At 46.1% G+C, this 15,917-nt stretch overlaps 1 protein-coding gene across 1 annotated transcript in view; it reads right to left on the reverse strand.

The window, feature by feature from the left end:
* The window catches only part of slc25a16 (solute carrier family 25 member 16), a 144,279-nt gene that overhangs the window by 23,509 nt on the left and 104,853 nt on the right, over window positions 1–15,917 (reverse strand). Inside the window, exon 5 of the mRNA XM_068052382.1 lies at window positions 6,007–6,128. Within this exon, the coding sequence (XP_067908483.1) occupies window positions 6,007–6,128 (122 nt within the window). The remainder of the gene's footprint in view (window positions 1–6,006; window positions 6,129–15,917) is intronic.

Consider the following 15,917-nt stretch of genomic DNA (forward strand, 5'->3'; position numbering starts at 1 on the left):
AGATGAAAGATTTTACCGGGAACAAGGGCATCAAAGGGGGAGATGACTGTGTGGTTGAGCAGACCAGTAGCAGCAGAAGCATTATGGTGAATGGAGGACCAAATGCTAGACAATTGGCACTTTGAAAGTGCTATTGCAAGTGACTTTGGGGGGAAAGATTTTTCCAGAGGTGGACACAGAAGAAAGTGGGGTTTGGAGGGGGAGAGAGATTTGGGGGTATGTTGTTTTTTTTTTTATTCATTCAGGGATAGTGGTGTCACTGGCTAGGCCAGCATTTATTGCCCATCTCCAATTGCCCTTGAGAAGGTGGTGGTGAGCTGCCTTCTTGAACCATTGCAGTCCATTTGGGGTAGGTATACCCACAGTGCTGTTAGGAAGGGAGTTCCAGGATTTTGATCCAGCGACAGTGAAGGAACGGCGATATAGTTCCACGTCAGGATGGTGTGTGACTTGGAGGGGAACTTGCAGGTGGTGGTGTTCCCATGCATTTGCTGCCTTGTCCTTCAAGTGGTAGAGGTCGCGGGTTTGGAAGGTGCTGTCTAAGGAGCCTTGGTGCAGTGCTGCAGTGCATCTTGTAGATGGTACACACTGCTGCCACTGTGCGTCGGCGGTGGAGGGAGTGAATGTTTGTAGATGGGGTGCCAATCAAGCGGGCTGCTTTGTCCTGGATGGTGTCATATGTGAAGGAATCAGGCCATAAAGAGGTTAAAAGAGTTATTTTTCTAGGAATGATTAAAAAATTAAAAAGGGGCCTATCTTCCTAAAAGGTTAAATAACTGAATCTCTATAATACTAAATGGACATGAGCCTCTGAATTAAAAATCTTGCCTCATCTTCGAACTATAAAAGCTTCTGAGAAGAGGGATTCTCTCCTAATTCATGAACTTTACCACACGGTAAAACATTGATAACATAGTTTTGCAAATTGTCAAGAAAGCTACCACAGTGTAATATTTGGTTAAATGGTTTTATGCTGATAACCCTAAACCATATTCAACTGAATTTTTAACCAGCGAACCAAACCCAAAAACTGAATCTTGAAACACAGTTAGATGACCAATGAAAAATTGACCATCACGAGGCTTGCAGCTTGGCTTTCTTAGAAATCGAAGAGGCCCGGGCCTTATCCAGAAAATAACAGTTATACAGCCTTATTTGGGAAATAAAGGGGAACGAACTTACTTATAGTTGAGGTAACACTCCCAAATGTAAGAAATTTGTTATGCGACTTATAAAACAGTATAAATATTGGAAGCACACATTGGATTTTTAGATTCAGTGGACTCACTCCAACGTCTCTCATGGTAAAGTTACTACTATTGGAGTGAGGTGATGATCGTTCTCCCCTTAATTGGTATCTCGCTAACTCTGTAATCTTCTACTCAGGGATTTAAAGTAACTGTTACTTACAGTCATTGACGGCACAGAAGGAAGCCATTCGGTCCATCGAGTCAATGCTGGCTCTCCACAGCTATTCAGTCAGTCCCACTCGCCCGCTTGATTCCCATAGCCCTGCTAGTCTATTTCCTTCAAGTAGCCATCTAATTTTCTTTTGAAGTCATTGATCATCTTTGCTTCTACCACCCTTGTGGGCAGTGTCATTAACACCCGCTGCATAAAAAGTGCTTCCTCATACTCCCCCTGCATCTCTTCCCCAAAACCTTCAATCTGTGTCTCCTAGTCCTTGTACCATCAGCTAATGGGGAACAGTTTTTCCTTGTCTAACCTATCTAAACCTGTCATAATTTTGCACATTTTTATTAAATCTCCCCTCAATCTCCTTTGTTCTAAGGCGAACAACTGCAGTTTTTCCAACCTAGCCCGGTAACTAAAGTTCCCCATCCCTGGAATCATTCTGGTAAATCCCCTCTGCACCCTCTCAAGGACCCACATTTCCTTCCTAAAGTGTGGTGACCAGAACTGGATGCAATACTCCAGTTGAGGCCTAATAATTGATGTATATCCTACTTAAATATTTTACTGTAACAATACTTGGATTTAAAAATTGGATTCTCAATAACAAATAAAATTGTACTTTCTATCTTTCTCTCGAACTATTTTGCGATTGACTCTCTCACCAACTGTCAACAGCATGTTCGCTGCTTTAATAAAAATGTTATATAATTTAGAATTTATATTGTCTCACATAGTCTTCTGTATCACTAACTCGTGGACCTGTCACTGTATAGTCTTTGATGGGAGGTACATTATTGAGGAGAGATCGCCAGATCCTCATCATATTTGAGTCATTATTATATGGCTGAAACTTGTTAAAAAGGCTATCTAGAGGACAGTAATATTCTCAGCTGGTTCCTTTCCTTTAGGAAAAGTTAGATCAGTCACTCAGACCCAATCAGTGTCTTTAGGATCTGTCTTTCTCAACCTTAAGTTGAGCGTGATCATCTGAGAAGTATGCCTGATCCCCAAAAAAGGGGTTAGGATTATAATCCATCACAGGTGAGCAACACAAGGAAGTGATCAGAGATGGCCTTATCTATGATTTACACGATGGGAGAAGCAAGGCGAGATGGAAAGGTCAAGGGGTGGCTGCAAGTATGGGTTGGGAAGTTTATACGAAGGCAAAAATTAATGGAGGCTAGAAGGAGAGAGAGCATGATGAGTGGAGATGGAGTTTGAAATCTATAAGGATGAGAAGTCGGTTGGTGTAGAAACTGAGGGAGGAAAGCAGTGAAGTATCTTGCTGAGAAACTTGGCATTGTACTTCAATTGGGGGTCCAAGATTTTAAATGAGAGGTGGAACAAGGTGAGAAGCTCAAAGGAGGAGAAGGTGCCATAAGAATAGACGGACAGACCAAGGTGTGATTTGGTAGTACGATCAACACCACCACCATGGGGATTGGGGCAGGGCAAGCGGTGGAAGTTATAGGTGGAAGGCAGAATTCATTTAGGTGGTAGCTGTATCATCAGTCAGCCATGTTTCCATAAAGGCTATGATGTCGATGCAATCATCGCCAATAGACTCAAGAATGGCAGACCTTGTTCACAAGTCAACCAAAATTCTGGAGCGTGATGAGGAGAGATGTGGTAATAGCCAATCCAATGGCTGAGGGGTGAGTGAGACAGGAAGAAGGATGGAACGATTAGCCCCAGCAGGTGTGCTGGGCAGGAAGGTCAGTGAGAGCACGAATAGGCAGTTGGGGTTGCTACTTGTAAGGAGGAAATGATGAGTGCCTCAATGGGCCATTCGAAAGATGCTAAGAGAGAGACACAGAAGGAAGCTGTGCACATAGTTAAGACAGCAGCAGGTGAGTCGGAAGGTTGAGGAGTGCTGAAGGGTTCGGCCAAGGATTGAAGGGCAGAGTACTCGAAAGGGGAGAAATAAAAGGAAGCATGAGAGACAGCCCAAGAGGGTAAAGAAAAACAAAAAGGGGAGTTCAATACAGCCAACAGAATTTTGGGCTCAGGACCACAGGGGCAGCCAAAACATGCAGCAAAATGGAAACAGGGTAACTCAAATGAGATAGCAAGATTACGATAGGTAAGACCTGGTAATGAACAGAGAGAGATAGAGAGAGAGAGAGGAGAAGATAGGAATAAATCCAGAGTTAAAGTCAAAGGTCTTCTGGAGTGATAAAGATGGCCCAGAGAAGGTGGCGTTGGCATGCAACTTTGGCAAACTGTGACAAATGTCCAGAAATAGAAATGAAGGGTGAGTGATCACGGGGTGGGGGGCAACACGTTGAGCAGTGACTCCAGGGACAGGAAGCAGCATTCTGAGCAGTGAATGACCAAGGGACAGGGAGCAGCATTCTAAGCAGTGAGTGACCCCAAGGACTAGGAAGCAGCACTCTGAGCAGTGAATGACCAAGGGACAGGGAGCAGCATTCTAAGCAGTGAGTGACCCCAGGGACTAGGAAGCAGCACTCTGAGCAGTGAATGACCCCAGGGACAGGGAGCAGCATTCTAAGCAGTGAGTGACCCCAAGGACAGGGAGCAGCATTCTAAGCAGTGAGTGACCCCGAGGACTAAGAAGCAGCACGCTGAGCAATGAGCGACCATAGGAACAGGGAACAGCACTGAGTGACCATAGGAACAGGGAACAGCACTCTGAGCAGTGAGTGACCATAGGAACAGGGAACAGCACTCTGAGCACCGAGTGACCATAGGGACAGGGAGCAGCACTGAGTGACCATAGGAACAGGGAACAGCACTCTGAGCACTGAGTGACCATAGGAACAGGGGGCAGCACTGAGTGACCATAGGGACAGGGAGCAGCACTCTGAGCACTGAGTGACCCCAGGGACAGGGAGTAGCACTCTGAGCACTGAGTGACCATAGAGACAGGGAGCAGCACTCTGAGCACTGAGTGACCCCAGGGACAGGGAGCAGCACTCTGAGCACTGAGTGACCCCAGGGACAGGGAGTAGCACTCTGAGCACTGAGTGACCATAGAGACAGGGAGCAGCACTCTGAGCACTGAGTGACCCCAGGGACAGGGAGTAGCACTCTGAGCAGTGAGTGACCATAGGGACAGGGGGCAGCACTGAGTGACCCCAGGGACAGGGAGCAGCACTCTGAGCACTGAGTGACCATAAGGACAGGGAGAAGCACTCTGAGCACTGAGTGACCATAGGGACAGGGAGCAGCACTCTGAGCACTGAGTGACCCCAGGGACAGGGAGTAGCACGCTGAGCACTGAGTGACCATCGGGACAGGGAGCAGCACTCTGAGCACTGAGTGACCCCAGGGACAGGGAGCAGCACTCTGAGCAGTGAGTGACCATAGGAACAGGGGGCAGCACTGAGTGACCATAGGGACAAGGGGCAGCACTCTGAGCACTGAGTGACCCCAGGGACAGGGAGCAGCACTCTGAGCAGTGAGTGACCATAGGAACAGGGGGCAGCACTGAGTGACCATAGGGACAGGGAGCAGCACTTTGAGCACTGAGTGACCCCAGGGACAGGGAGTAGTACTCTGAGCAGTGAGTGACCGCAGGGACAGGGAACAGCACTCTGAGCAGTGACTCCAGGGACAGGGAACAGCACTCTCAGCAGTGACTCCAGGGACAGGGAACAGCACTCTGAGCACTGACCTTGGGGAACAGGACTCTGTGCTGTGACCCTAAGAGCAAGATGTCTCTTGCCCTCGATCATGGCAATGAGTCCTAATGTGCCATTATCTAGGGTAACTCTGATCTCACCATCTTAGTGCAGGGAATGGGATCTCTTCTCTTAATGCCACTGCTGTCTGCTGCTCTCCCCAAGCACTTGCATCACTTTAAAAGGCTGCACCTCTACAGTTTTGAATTCACACATTCCCAGCGGCAGAAAATCCATCAGGAGCAGCATTACTGCTGCGAGTCTACAATGCATGTGCAGAAAGCCCCCAGAGGGAAAGCACAGTTGGTTATCGATGGAGTCATGTTAACAGTTAACTCGCTAATAGGACCAGAATTCAGCCCAGATTGGCATTCCTTCATCATCATCAAGTGAGAATCCTGGAAATCCATCTTACAGCACTGCAAGCACTTTAGTGGTTGAAGTTGGCACTCCACCAGTGCCTTGTGGGAATCAAGGAGGGAGGAGCAAGTAGCACTGTCTTACAGGTCCTGGGAACAAATTTACAACAGGGTCTTTGCTCATTCCATATTTCCACTTTGCCTTGTTGAGTGGTTAAATATAGAGACAGTCACATTACAAAATGTTTCAATTTATTTCGTAAGCAGTCTACATTGTCTACATCATTTCAGCTTACAGAAAGCACGGCACAGAGGGAGATAGATTCCAGCATTTTAAGGGGAGGGCAGGCTAAGGAAAAACTTATGCAAAATGAGGGTGAAACCAAAGTCCTTTTATTACCATATAACTGAATTTTACACACAGGAAGCTACAAACTATGCTCAATACTTCAGTCATTGAAATATTAAACAGCAGAAAGTTACCAACATTATATTAGGATATGTCAGCACTTAACCAGTTTCAACTCTCCAATATAGCTCATTGGGCTAGTTTCACATGTAATGTAACAGAAAGATGCAATACACACCTGTGTATAAATGACCCTGAAAGCATCAATGATTCCAGCATACCTGTGCTCTCCCTTCACCTGGAATGCCAGACGTGCTCGAATCATGTCAAGTGGATAGGTACATATCACTGCAGTCATCCCTGTAAAACAACAGTACTTATTTTCTGCAGTTCTCTGAAAGAAGAAAAAATAAATCAAACCCAAATTAAGGAGGCCCTATCACCTTTCTGCAATGTTAGTGCAGTTAGTTTGCACCTCATCAAAACCTATCCTTAAATTAAAAATAGTCTCTTGTAAAATAAATTAATTTCCCACAATTCTGTACCCTTCCAGTGGCACACATACTTCATATATAATCATATGGTCATATCATTCTGGCATTATCAGTCTAAAGAAATATGTTAGTGAGACCAATGGTGGCTTTGCATTGAAATTTGTAACTTTCCCAAAGGTATCAATGGCTGCCTGATGACACTAAGATTACCACTCTGGAAAATGCCATCCCACCATCATCAGCACCTATCTGTCAAACCTGGCAGGGCATCAATAGCAAACCTGGCACTGGAAATTACAACTGAAATTGCCTTCCGTTCCAAACAAAATGCACTGAGCTCAGTTTGATAATCACTTTCCAGCAGCCAAAGAAGAACAAAACTCCTTGGATGCATACTTGTTCTAAATAGTGGCATCCAACTGATGTCCTTTTCCCTAACTAAGATTGAATCAATGTTGTCAAGATCTCCAACAAGAGAAAGTCTAACCAATTCCCCTTGACATCCAGTGGCATTACCATCGTCAAATCCTCCATCATCAACATCTTGTAGGTCACCATTGACCAGAAACTAACTGGACCAGCCACATAAATACTGTGCTGCAAGAGCAGGTCAGAGGCTCATTATCCTGCGGCGAATGTCTCCCCTCCTGACTCCTCAAAGCATTTCACCATCTACAAGCCACAAGTGAACCGTTATCTAATAATGATCAGATGATTGGTTCAAAATAGCACTTGAAAGGAAAACAGCAAGACAGTTTTTGGGATTCTAGATATAGGTACGGCTGACTTCAATACAATGTGACAGAGACTGTCCACAGTAAACTGGAGAAGACTGTTAATGGGTAAGACACAGAAAAACAGTGGGAGGTGCTCAAAAACTAATTTAACCTGATACAAAATAGGTTTATACCTCAATGGGCAAGAGCTTTATTTGCCAAAAAAGACAGCAACGGACAACAGAAGAGGTAAGGGACAATATAAAACTAAAAGAAAAAACATGCCAAATATAGCACAGTTTTTTTTATCCATTCATGGGATGTAGGCGTCACTGGCCAGCCCAGCATTTATTGCCCATCCCTAATTGCCCTTGAGAAGGTGGTGGTGAGCTGCCTTCTTGAACCGCTGCAGTCCATAGGTAGGTACACCCACAGTGCTGTTAGGAAGGGAGTTCCAGGATTTTGACCCAGCGACAGTGAAGGAACGGCGATATAGTTCCAAGTCAGGATGGTGTGTGACTTGGAAGGGAACTTGCAGGTGGTGATGTTCCCATGCATTTGCTGCCCTTGTCCTTCGAGTTGGTAGAGGTCGCAGGTTTGGAAGGTGCTGTCTAAGGAGCCGTTGTGCGTTGCTGCAGTGCATCTTGTCGATGGTACACACTGCTGCCACTGTGCGCCAGTGGTGGAGGAAGTGAATATGTGTAGATGGGGTGACAATCAAGTGGGCTGCTTTGTCCTGCATGGTGTCGAGCTTCTTGAGTGTTGTTGGAGCTGCACCCATCCAGGCAAGTGGAGAGTATTCCACCACACTCCAAGTCAGGAGGTGAGTTACTTGCTGCAGGATTCCTAGCCTCTGACCTGCTCTTGTAGCCACGGTATTTATATGGCTACTCCAGTTCAGTTTCTGGTCAATGGTAGCCCCGAGGACGTTGATGGAGGGGGATTCAGCAATAGTAATGCCATTGAATGTCAAGGGGAGATGGTTAGATTCTCTCTCCTGTTGGAGATGGTCATTGCCTGGCACTTGTGTGGCGCGAATGTTACTTGCCACTTATCAGCCCAAGCCTGGACATCGCCTGAGTCTTGCTGTATTTCTACACAGACTGCTTCAGTGTCTGAGGAGTTGCGAATGGTGCTGAACATTGTGCAATCATCAGCGAACATCCCCACTTCTGACCTTATGATTGAAGGAAGGTCATTGATGAAGCAGCTGAAGATGGTTGGGCCTAGGACACTACCCTGAGGAACTCCTCCAGTGATGTCCTGGAGCTCAGATGATTGACCTCCAGCAACCACAACCATCTTCCTTTGCGCTAGGTATGACTCCAACCAGTGGAGAGTTTTCCCCCCCCGATTCCCATTGACTTCAGTTTTGCTAGGACACCTTGATGCCATACTCAGTCAAATGCTGCCTTGATGTCAAGGGCAGTCACTCTCACCTCACCTCTTGAGTTTAGCTCTTTTGCCCATGTTTGAACCAAGGCTGGAATGAGGTCAGGAGCTGAGTGGCCCTGGCAGAACCCAGACTGAGCATCACTAAGCAGGTTATTGCTAAGCAAGTGCCGCTTGATGGCACTGCTGATGTCACCTCCCATCACTTTACTGATGATTGAAAGCAGGCTGATGGGGCGGTAATTGGCCAGATTGGACTTGTCCTGCTTTTTGTGTACAGGACATACCTGGGCAATTTTCCACATTGCAGGGTAGATGCCAGTGTTGTAGCTGTACTGGAACAGCTTGGGATAGTGGTGCGGCAAGTTCTGGAGCACAGGTCTTCAGTACTATTGCCGGAATATTGTCAGGGCCCATAGCCTTCGCAGTATCCAGTGCCTTCAGTCGTTTCTTGATATCACGCGGAGTGAATCAAATTGGCTGAAGTCTGGCATCTGTGATGCTAGGGACTTCAGGAGGAGGCTGAGATGGGTCATCAACTCGGCACTTCTGGCTGAAGATTGCTGCAAATGCTTCAACCTGATCTTTTGCACTGATGTGCTGGGCTCCCCCATCATTGAGGATGGGGATATTTGTGGAGCCACCTCCTCCAGTTAGTTGTTTAATTGCCCACCACCATTCACAACTGGGTGTGGGAGGACTGCAGAGCTTAGATCTGAACCGTTGGTTATGGGATAACTAAGCTCCGCTTACGCAGTCTGGCATGCAAGTAGTCCTGTGTTGTAGTTTCATCAGGTTGACACCTCATTTTGAGGTATGCCTGGTGCTGCTCCTGGCATGCCCTCCTGCACTCTTCATTGAACCAGGGTTGGTCTCCTGGCTTGATGGTAATGGTAGAGTGAGGATATGCTGGGCCATGAGGTTACAGATTGTGGTTGAATACAATTCTGCTTCTGCTGATGGCCCACAGCGCCTCATGGATGCCCAGTTTTGCACTGCTAGATCTGTTCGAAATCTATCCCATTTAGCCACACAACACGATGGAGGGTATCCTCAATGTGAAGGCGGGACTTCATCTCCACAAGGACTGTGCGGTGGTCACTCCTACCAAAACTGTCATGGACAGATGCACCTGCAGCAGGAAGATTGGTGAGGACGAGGTCAAGTATGTTTTTCCCTCTTGGTGGTTCCCTCACCACCTGCTGCAGACCCAGTCTAGCAGCTATGTCCTTTAGGACTCGGCCAGCTCAGTCAGTAGTGGTGCTACCGAGCCACTCTTGGTAATGGACATTGAAGTCCCCCTCCAGAGTAGACTCTGTGCCCTTGCCACCCTCAGTGCTTCCTCCAAGTGCTGTTCAACATGGAGGAGTACTGACTCATCAGCTGAGAGAGGGCGGTCGATGGTAATCAGCAGGTGGTTTCCTTGTCCATGTTTGACCTGATGCCATGAGACTTCATAGGGTCCGTAGACTGTGTTGACTCCCTCTCGACTGTACACCACTGTGCCGCCACCTCTGGTGGGTCTGTCCTGCCGGTGGGAGAGGACATACCAGGGGATGGTGATGGCAGCGTCTGGGACATTGTCAGTCAGGTATGATTCCGTGAGTATGACCATGTCAGGCTGTTGCTTGACTAGTCTGTGGAACAGCTCTCCCAACTTTGGCACAAGCCCCCAGATGTTAGTAAGGAGGACTTTGAAGGGTCAACAGGGCTGGGTTTGCAGTTGCCGTTTCCAGTGCCTAGGTCGATGCTGGGCAATCCGTCCGGTTTCATTCTTTTTTATTGACTTTGTAGCAGTTAGATACAATTGAGTGGCTTGCTAGGCCATTTCAGAGGGCAGGTAAGAGTCAACCACATTGCTGTGGGTCTGGATTCACATGTAGGCCAGACCAGATTTCCGTCTCTAAAGGGCATTAGTGAACCAGATGGGTTTTTACAACAATCAACAATGGTTTCATGGCCATCATTAGACTAGCTTTTTAATTCCAGATTTTATTAATTAAATTCAAATTCCACCTTCTGCTGTGGTGGGATTTGAACCAATGTCCCCAGAGCAATACCCTGGGTCTCTGGGTTACTAGTCCAGTGACAATACCACTACGCCACCGCCTCCCTGGGCAAATGGAAAAGATATCAAGAACAGCAAAGGGTGACAAAACAGATAGTAAGAACTACAAACAGGGAGTATGAAAAGAAACTTGCAAAGGATATCAAAATCAACACAATTTTTTTTACAATTTTCTTTGGAAAAAGAGTGTGATCAAAAGCAATATGGGCCCCTAGAAAACTGTTAATGGTAATAGTGTCAATGAAAGTAAGGAAATGGCGGCCATGCTGAACAATTACTTTGTGTTAGTATTTATAGTTGAGGAAGCGGTTGGGATACCAGACATTCGAAGGAGATTCATATTCAATCAAGGACAAGGACTCACCAATATTAATATATAACAGTAATGAAGAAAATAATGATATCGAAGAATGGCAAATCCCCAGGACAGATGGTTTCCATCCCAGGTATTTAAAGGAAAAAGGTCAGAACACTGCAGATGCCCTAACTATAATCTTCCAAAGTGACTCAATTTGGGAGCCATTCCTTTAGATTGGTAAATTGTGCATGCCGCTCCATATTGAAGAAAGGTGACAGAGGGAAACCGGAGAATTATAGACATAACATCTGTTGTCGGGAAATTGCCAGAATTTATAATCTAGAATAAGGTGATACAACACCCTCAACAACAGGTATACCGTTTTGGATACTGTTGCAGGGGACGACTTACCAGGGGTAAGCAATGGGGTACAGGTATCTGGCACAGAGTCTGTCCCTGTTGCTCAGAAGGGAAGGGGGAAGAGGAGCAGAGCATTAGTCATTGGGGACTCCATAGTTAGGGGAACAGATAGGAGGTTCTGTGGGAACGAGAGAGACTCACGGTTGGTATGTTACCTCCCAGGTGCCAGGGTTCATGATGTCTCGGATCGTGTTTTTGGGATCTTTAAGGGGGAGGGGGAGCAGCCCCAAGTCGTGGTCCACATAGGCACCAACGACATAGGTAGGAAGAGAGATGGGGATTTAAGACAGAAATTCAGGGAGCTAGGGTGGAAGCTTAGAGCGAGAACAAACAGAGTTGTTATCTCTGGGTTGTTGCCCGTGCCACGTGATAGCGAAGCGAGGAATAGGGAGAGAGAGGAGTTGAACACGTGGCTGCAGGGATGGTGCAGGAGGGAGGGTTTTGGTTTCCTGGATAATTGGGGCTCTTTCTGGGGTAGGTGGGACCTCTACAAACAGGATGGTCTTCACCTGAACCAGAGGGGTACCAATATCCTGGGGGGGAGATTTGCTAGTGCTCTTCGGGGGGGGTTTAAACTAATTCAGCAGGGGAATAGGAACCTAAAATGTAGTGCCAGTGTACAGGATGTTGAGAGTAGTGAGGTCAGGGATAAGGTTACAAGGACGCAAGAGGGCACTGGCAAGCAAGAACTTGGTTTAAAGTGTGTCTACTTCAACGCCAGGAGCATCCGGAATAAGGTGGGTGAGCTTGCAGCATGGGTTGGTACCTGGGATCTCGATGTAGTGGCCATTTCGGAGACATGGGTAGAGCAGGGGCAGGAATGGATGTTGCAGGTTCCGGGATTTAGATGTTTCAGTAAGAACAGAGAAGATGGTAAAAGAGGGGGGGGGTGTGGCATTGTTAATCAAGGAGAGTATTACAGCAACAGAAAGGATGTTTGAGGACTCGTCTACTGAGGTAGTATGGGCCGAGGTTAGAAACAGGAGAGGTGAGGTCACCCTGTTGGGAGTCTTTTATAGACCTCCAAATAGTTCCAGAGATGTAGAGGAAAGGATAGCGAAGATGATTCTCGACAGGGGCGAGAGTAACAGGGTAGTTGTTATGGGGGACTTTAACTTTCCAAATATCGACTGGAAATACTATAGTTCGAATACTTTAGATGGGTCAGTTTTTGTCCAGTGTGTGCAGGAGGGTTTTCTGACACAGTATGTAGACAGGCCAACCAGGGGCGATGCCACATTGGATTTGGTACTGGGTAATGAACCCGGCCAGGTGTTAGATTTAGATGTAGGTGAGCACTTTGTTGATAGTGATCACAATTCGGTTAGGTTTATCTTAGCGATGGGCAGGGACAGGTATATACCGCAGGGCAAAAATTATAGCTGGGGGAAAGGAAATTATGATGCGATTAGGCAAGATTTAGGATGCGTAGGATGGAGAAGGAAACTGCAGGGGATGGGAACAATCGAAATGTGGAGCTTATTCAAGGAGCAGCTACTGCGTGTCCTTGATAAGTATGTACCTGTGAGGCAGGCAGGAAGTTGTCGAGCGAGGGAGCCGTGGTTTACTAAAGAAGTTGAAGCGCTTGTCAAGAGGAAGAAGAAGGCTCAGTTAGGGCGCTTGAGAGTTACAAGCTAGCCAGGAAGGATCTAAAGGGAGAGCTAAGAAGAGCAAGGAGAGGACACGAGAAGTCATTGGCGGATAGGATCAAGGAAAACCCTGATAGGCTTTCTATAGGTATATCAGGAATAAAAGAATGACTAGAGTTAGATTAGGGCCAATCAAGGATAGTAGTGGGAAGTTGTGTGTGGAATCAGAGGAGGTAGGGGAAGTGTTAAATGAATATTTTGCGTCAGTATTTACAGTAGAGAAAGAAAATGTTGTCGAGGAGAATACTGAGATTCAGGCTACTAGGCTAGATGGGATTGAGGTTCACAAGGAGGAGGTGTTATCAATTTTGGAAAGTGTGAAAATAGATAAGTCCCCTGGGCCAGATGGGATTTATCCTAGGATTCTCTGGGAAGCTAGGGAGGAGATTGCAGAGCCTTTGTCCTTGATCTTTATTTTTTTTAGATTAGAGATACAGCACTGAAACAGGCCCTTCGGCCCACCGAGTCTGTGCCGAACATCAACCACCCATTTATACTAATCCTACACTAATCCCATATTCCTACCAAACATCCCCACCTATTCCTACCAAACATCCCCACCTATTCCTATATTTCCCTACCACCTACCTATACTAGTGACAATTTATAATGGCCAATTTACCTATCAACCTGCAAGTCTTTTGGCTTGTGGGAGGAAACCGGAGCACCCGGAGAAAACCCACGCAGACACAGGGAGAACTTGCAAACTCCACACAGGCAGTACCCGGAATCGAACCCGGGTCCCTGGAGCTGTGAGGCTGCGGTGCTAACCACTGCGCCACTGTGCCGCCCTATGTCGTCATTGTCGACAGGAATAGTGCCGGAAGACTGGAGGATAGCAAATGTTGTCCCCTTGTTCAAGAAGGGGAGTAGAGACAGCCCTGGTAATTAAAGACCTGTGAGCCTTACTTCGGTTGTGGGTAAAATGTTGGAAAAGGTTATAAGAGACAGGATTTATAATCATCTTGAAAAGAATAAGTTCATTAGCGATAGTAAGCACGGTTTTGTGAAGGGTAGGTCGTGCCTCACAAACCTTATTGAGTTTTTCGAGAAGGTGACCAAACAGGTGGATGAGGGTAAAGCAGTGGATGTGGTGTATATGGATTTCAGTAAGGCGTTTGATAAGGTTCCCCACGGTAGGCTATTGCAGAAAATACGGAAGTATGGGGCTGAAGGTGATTTAGAGCTTTGGATCAGAAATTGGCTAGCTGAAAGAAGACAGAGGGTGGTAGTTGATGGCAAATGTTCATCCTGGAGTTTAGTTACTAGTGGTGTACCGCAAGGATCTGTTTTGGGGCCACTGCTGTTTGTCATTTTTATAAATGACCTGGAAGAGGGTGTAGAAGGGTGGGTTAGTAAATTTGCAGATGACACTAAGGTCGGTGGAGTTGTGGATAGTGCCAAAGGATGTTGTCGGTTACAGAGGGATATAGATAGGCTGCAGAGCTGGGCTGAGAGATGGCAAATGGAGTTTAATGCGGAAAAGTGCGAGGTGATTCACTTTGGAAGGAGTAACAGGAATGCAGAGTACTGGGCTAATGGGAAGATTCTTGGTCGTGTAGATGAACAGAGAGATCTTGGTGTCCAGGTGCATAAATCCCTGAAGGTTGCTACCCAGGTTAATAGGGCTGTTAAGAAGGCATATGGTGTGTTAGCTTTTATTAGTAGGGGGATCGAGTTTCGGAGCCACGAGGTCATGCTGCAGCTGTACAAAACTCTGGTGAGACCGCACCTGGAGTATTGCGTGCAGTTCTGGTCACCGCATTATAGGAAGGATGTGGAAGCTTTGGAAAGGGTGCAGAGGAGATTTACTAGGATGTTGCCTGGTATGGATGGAAGGTCTTACGAGGAAAGGCTGAGGGACTTGAGGTTGTTTTCATTGGAGAGAAGGAGGAGGAGAGGTGACTTAATAGAGACATATAAGATAATCAGAGGGTTAGATAGGGTGGATAGTGAGAGTCTTTTTCCTTGGATGGTGATGGCAAACACAAGAGGACATAGCTTTAAGTTGAGGGGTGATAGATATAGAACAGATGTCAGAGGTAGTTTCTTTACGCAGAGAGTAGTAGGGCGTGGAACGCCCTGCCTGCAACAGTAGTAGACTCGCCAACTTTAAGGGCATTTAAGTGGTCATTGGATAGACATATGGATGAAAATGGAATAGTGTAGGTCAGATGGTTTCACAGGTCGGCGCAACATCGAGGGCCGAAGGACCTGTACTGCGCTGTAATGTTCTAATTCTAATTCTAACACCTTGAAAATTTTCAGCTGGTCAGAGAGAGCTAGCATGGATTTGTAAAGTGTAAGTTATGCCTGATTAATCCAATTGAATTATTTTTGAAGAGATGTCTAAAGTAATGATCAGTGGTCTGTGGATGTTCAGAAATTGGTTGAGTGGGAGGAGACAGAGGTTAATGATAATGGGCCAGATACTCTAACTGGCAAGATGTGGCTAGCGGTGTCTCGCAAGGATCTGTGTTGGGGCCTCAACTATTCACTGTATTCATTAATGACTTAAATGATGGGATAGAAATCTATATGTCAAAATTTTCCACTCATATAAAGATAGCTAGCATTCTAAGCAGTGTGATCGAAGCATAAAACAACAAGGGGGTGGCGTCGGAGAGAGATAGAAACTAAGAGAGAAAATTGCCAGAGATCCACAATTAAAAGGGGCAGTGGAGAGTCATCAAGAGACAGAGAGCAAACAAGCCTGAGAGAGAACAGTGCCAGAGATCCACAGTTAAAAGTGCCAGAGATCCACAGTTAAAAGTGGCAGTGGGAAGTCAGTGGGTGTCAGAGTGAGCATGTTCAAAAAAAAGAGAAAAAAAATTAAACCGAGATGTCACAGGAAAGCAGGTAGGTAATTGGTTGGTGAGTATTTCTCTTTTTTCCCTCTCTAACTACAGCATTTGTTTAAACTAAGAACTGGGAAATTATAAATTTCAATCAGGGTAAGTATAACAATAAGTGAATTTATAAGAGTATTAGCACAGAGCAGTTTGGGAGGCATTAGTTAAAATTAATAGTTCAAAAAAAGGTACTAAATAGATTCTAAAGAGGGAATAATGATTCTTTAGATGATGAGGAGGCATCTGAGACTTGTTATTTG

Source organism: Heterodontus francisci, chromosome 20 (assembly GCF_036365525.1).
Source record: "Heterodontus francisci isolate sHetFra1 chromosome 20, sHetFra1.hap1, whole genome shotgun sequence".
Taxonomy (NCBI): Eukaryota; Metazoa; Chordata; class Chondrichthyes; order Heterodontiformes; family Heterodontidae; genus Heterodontus; species Heterodontus francisci.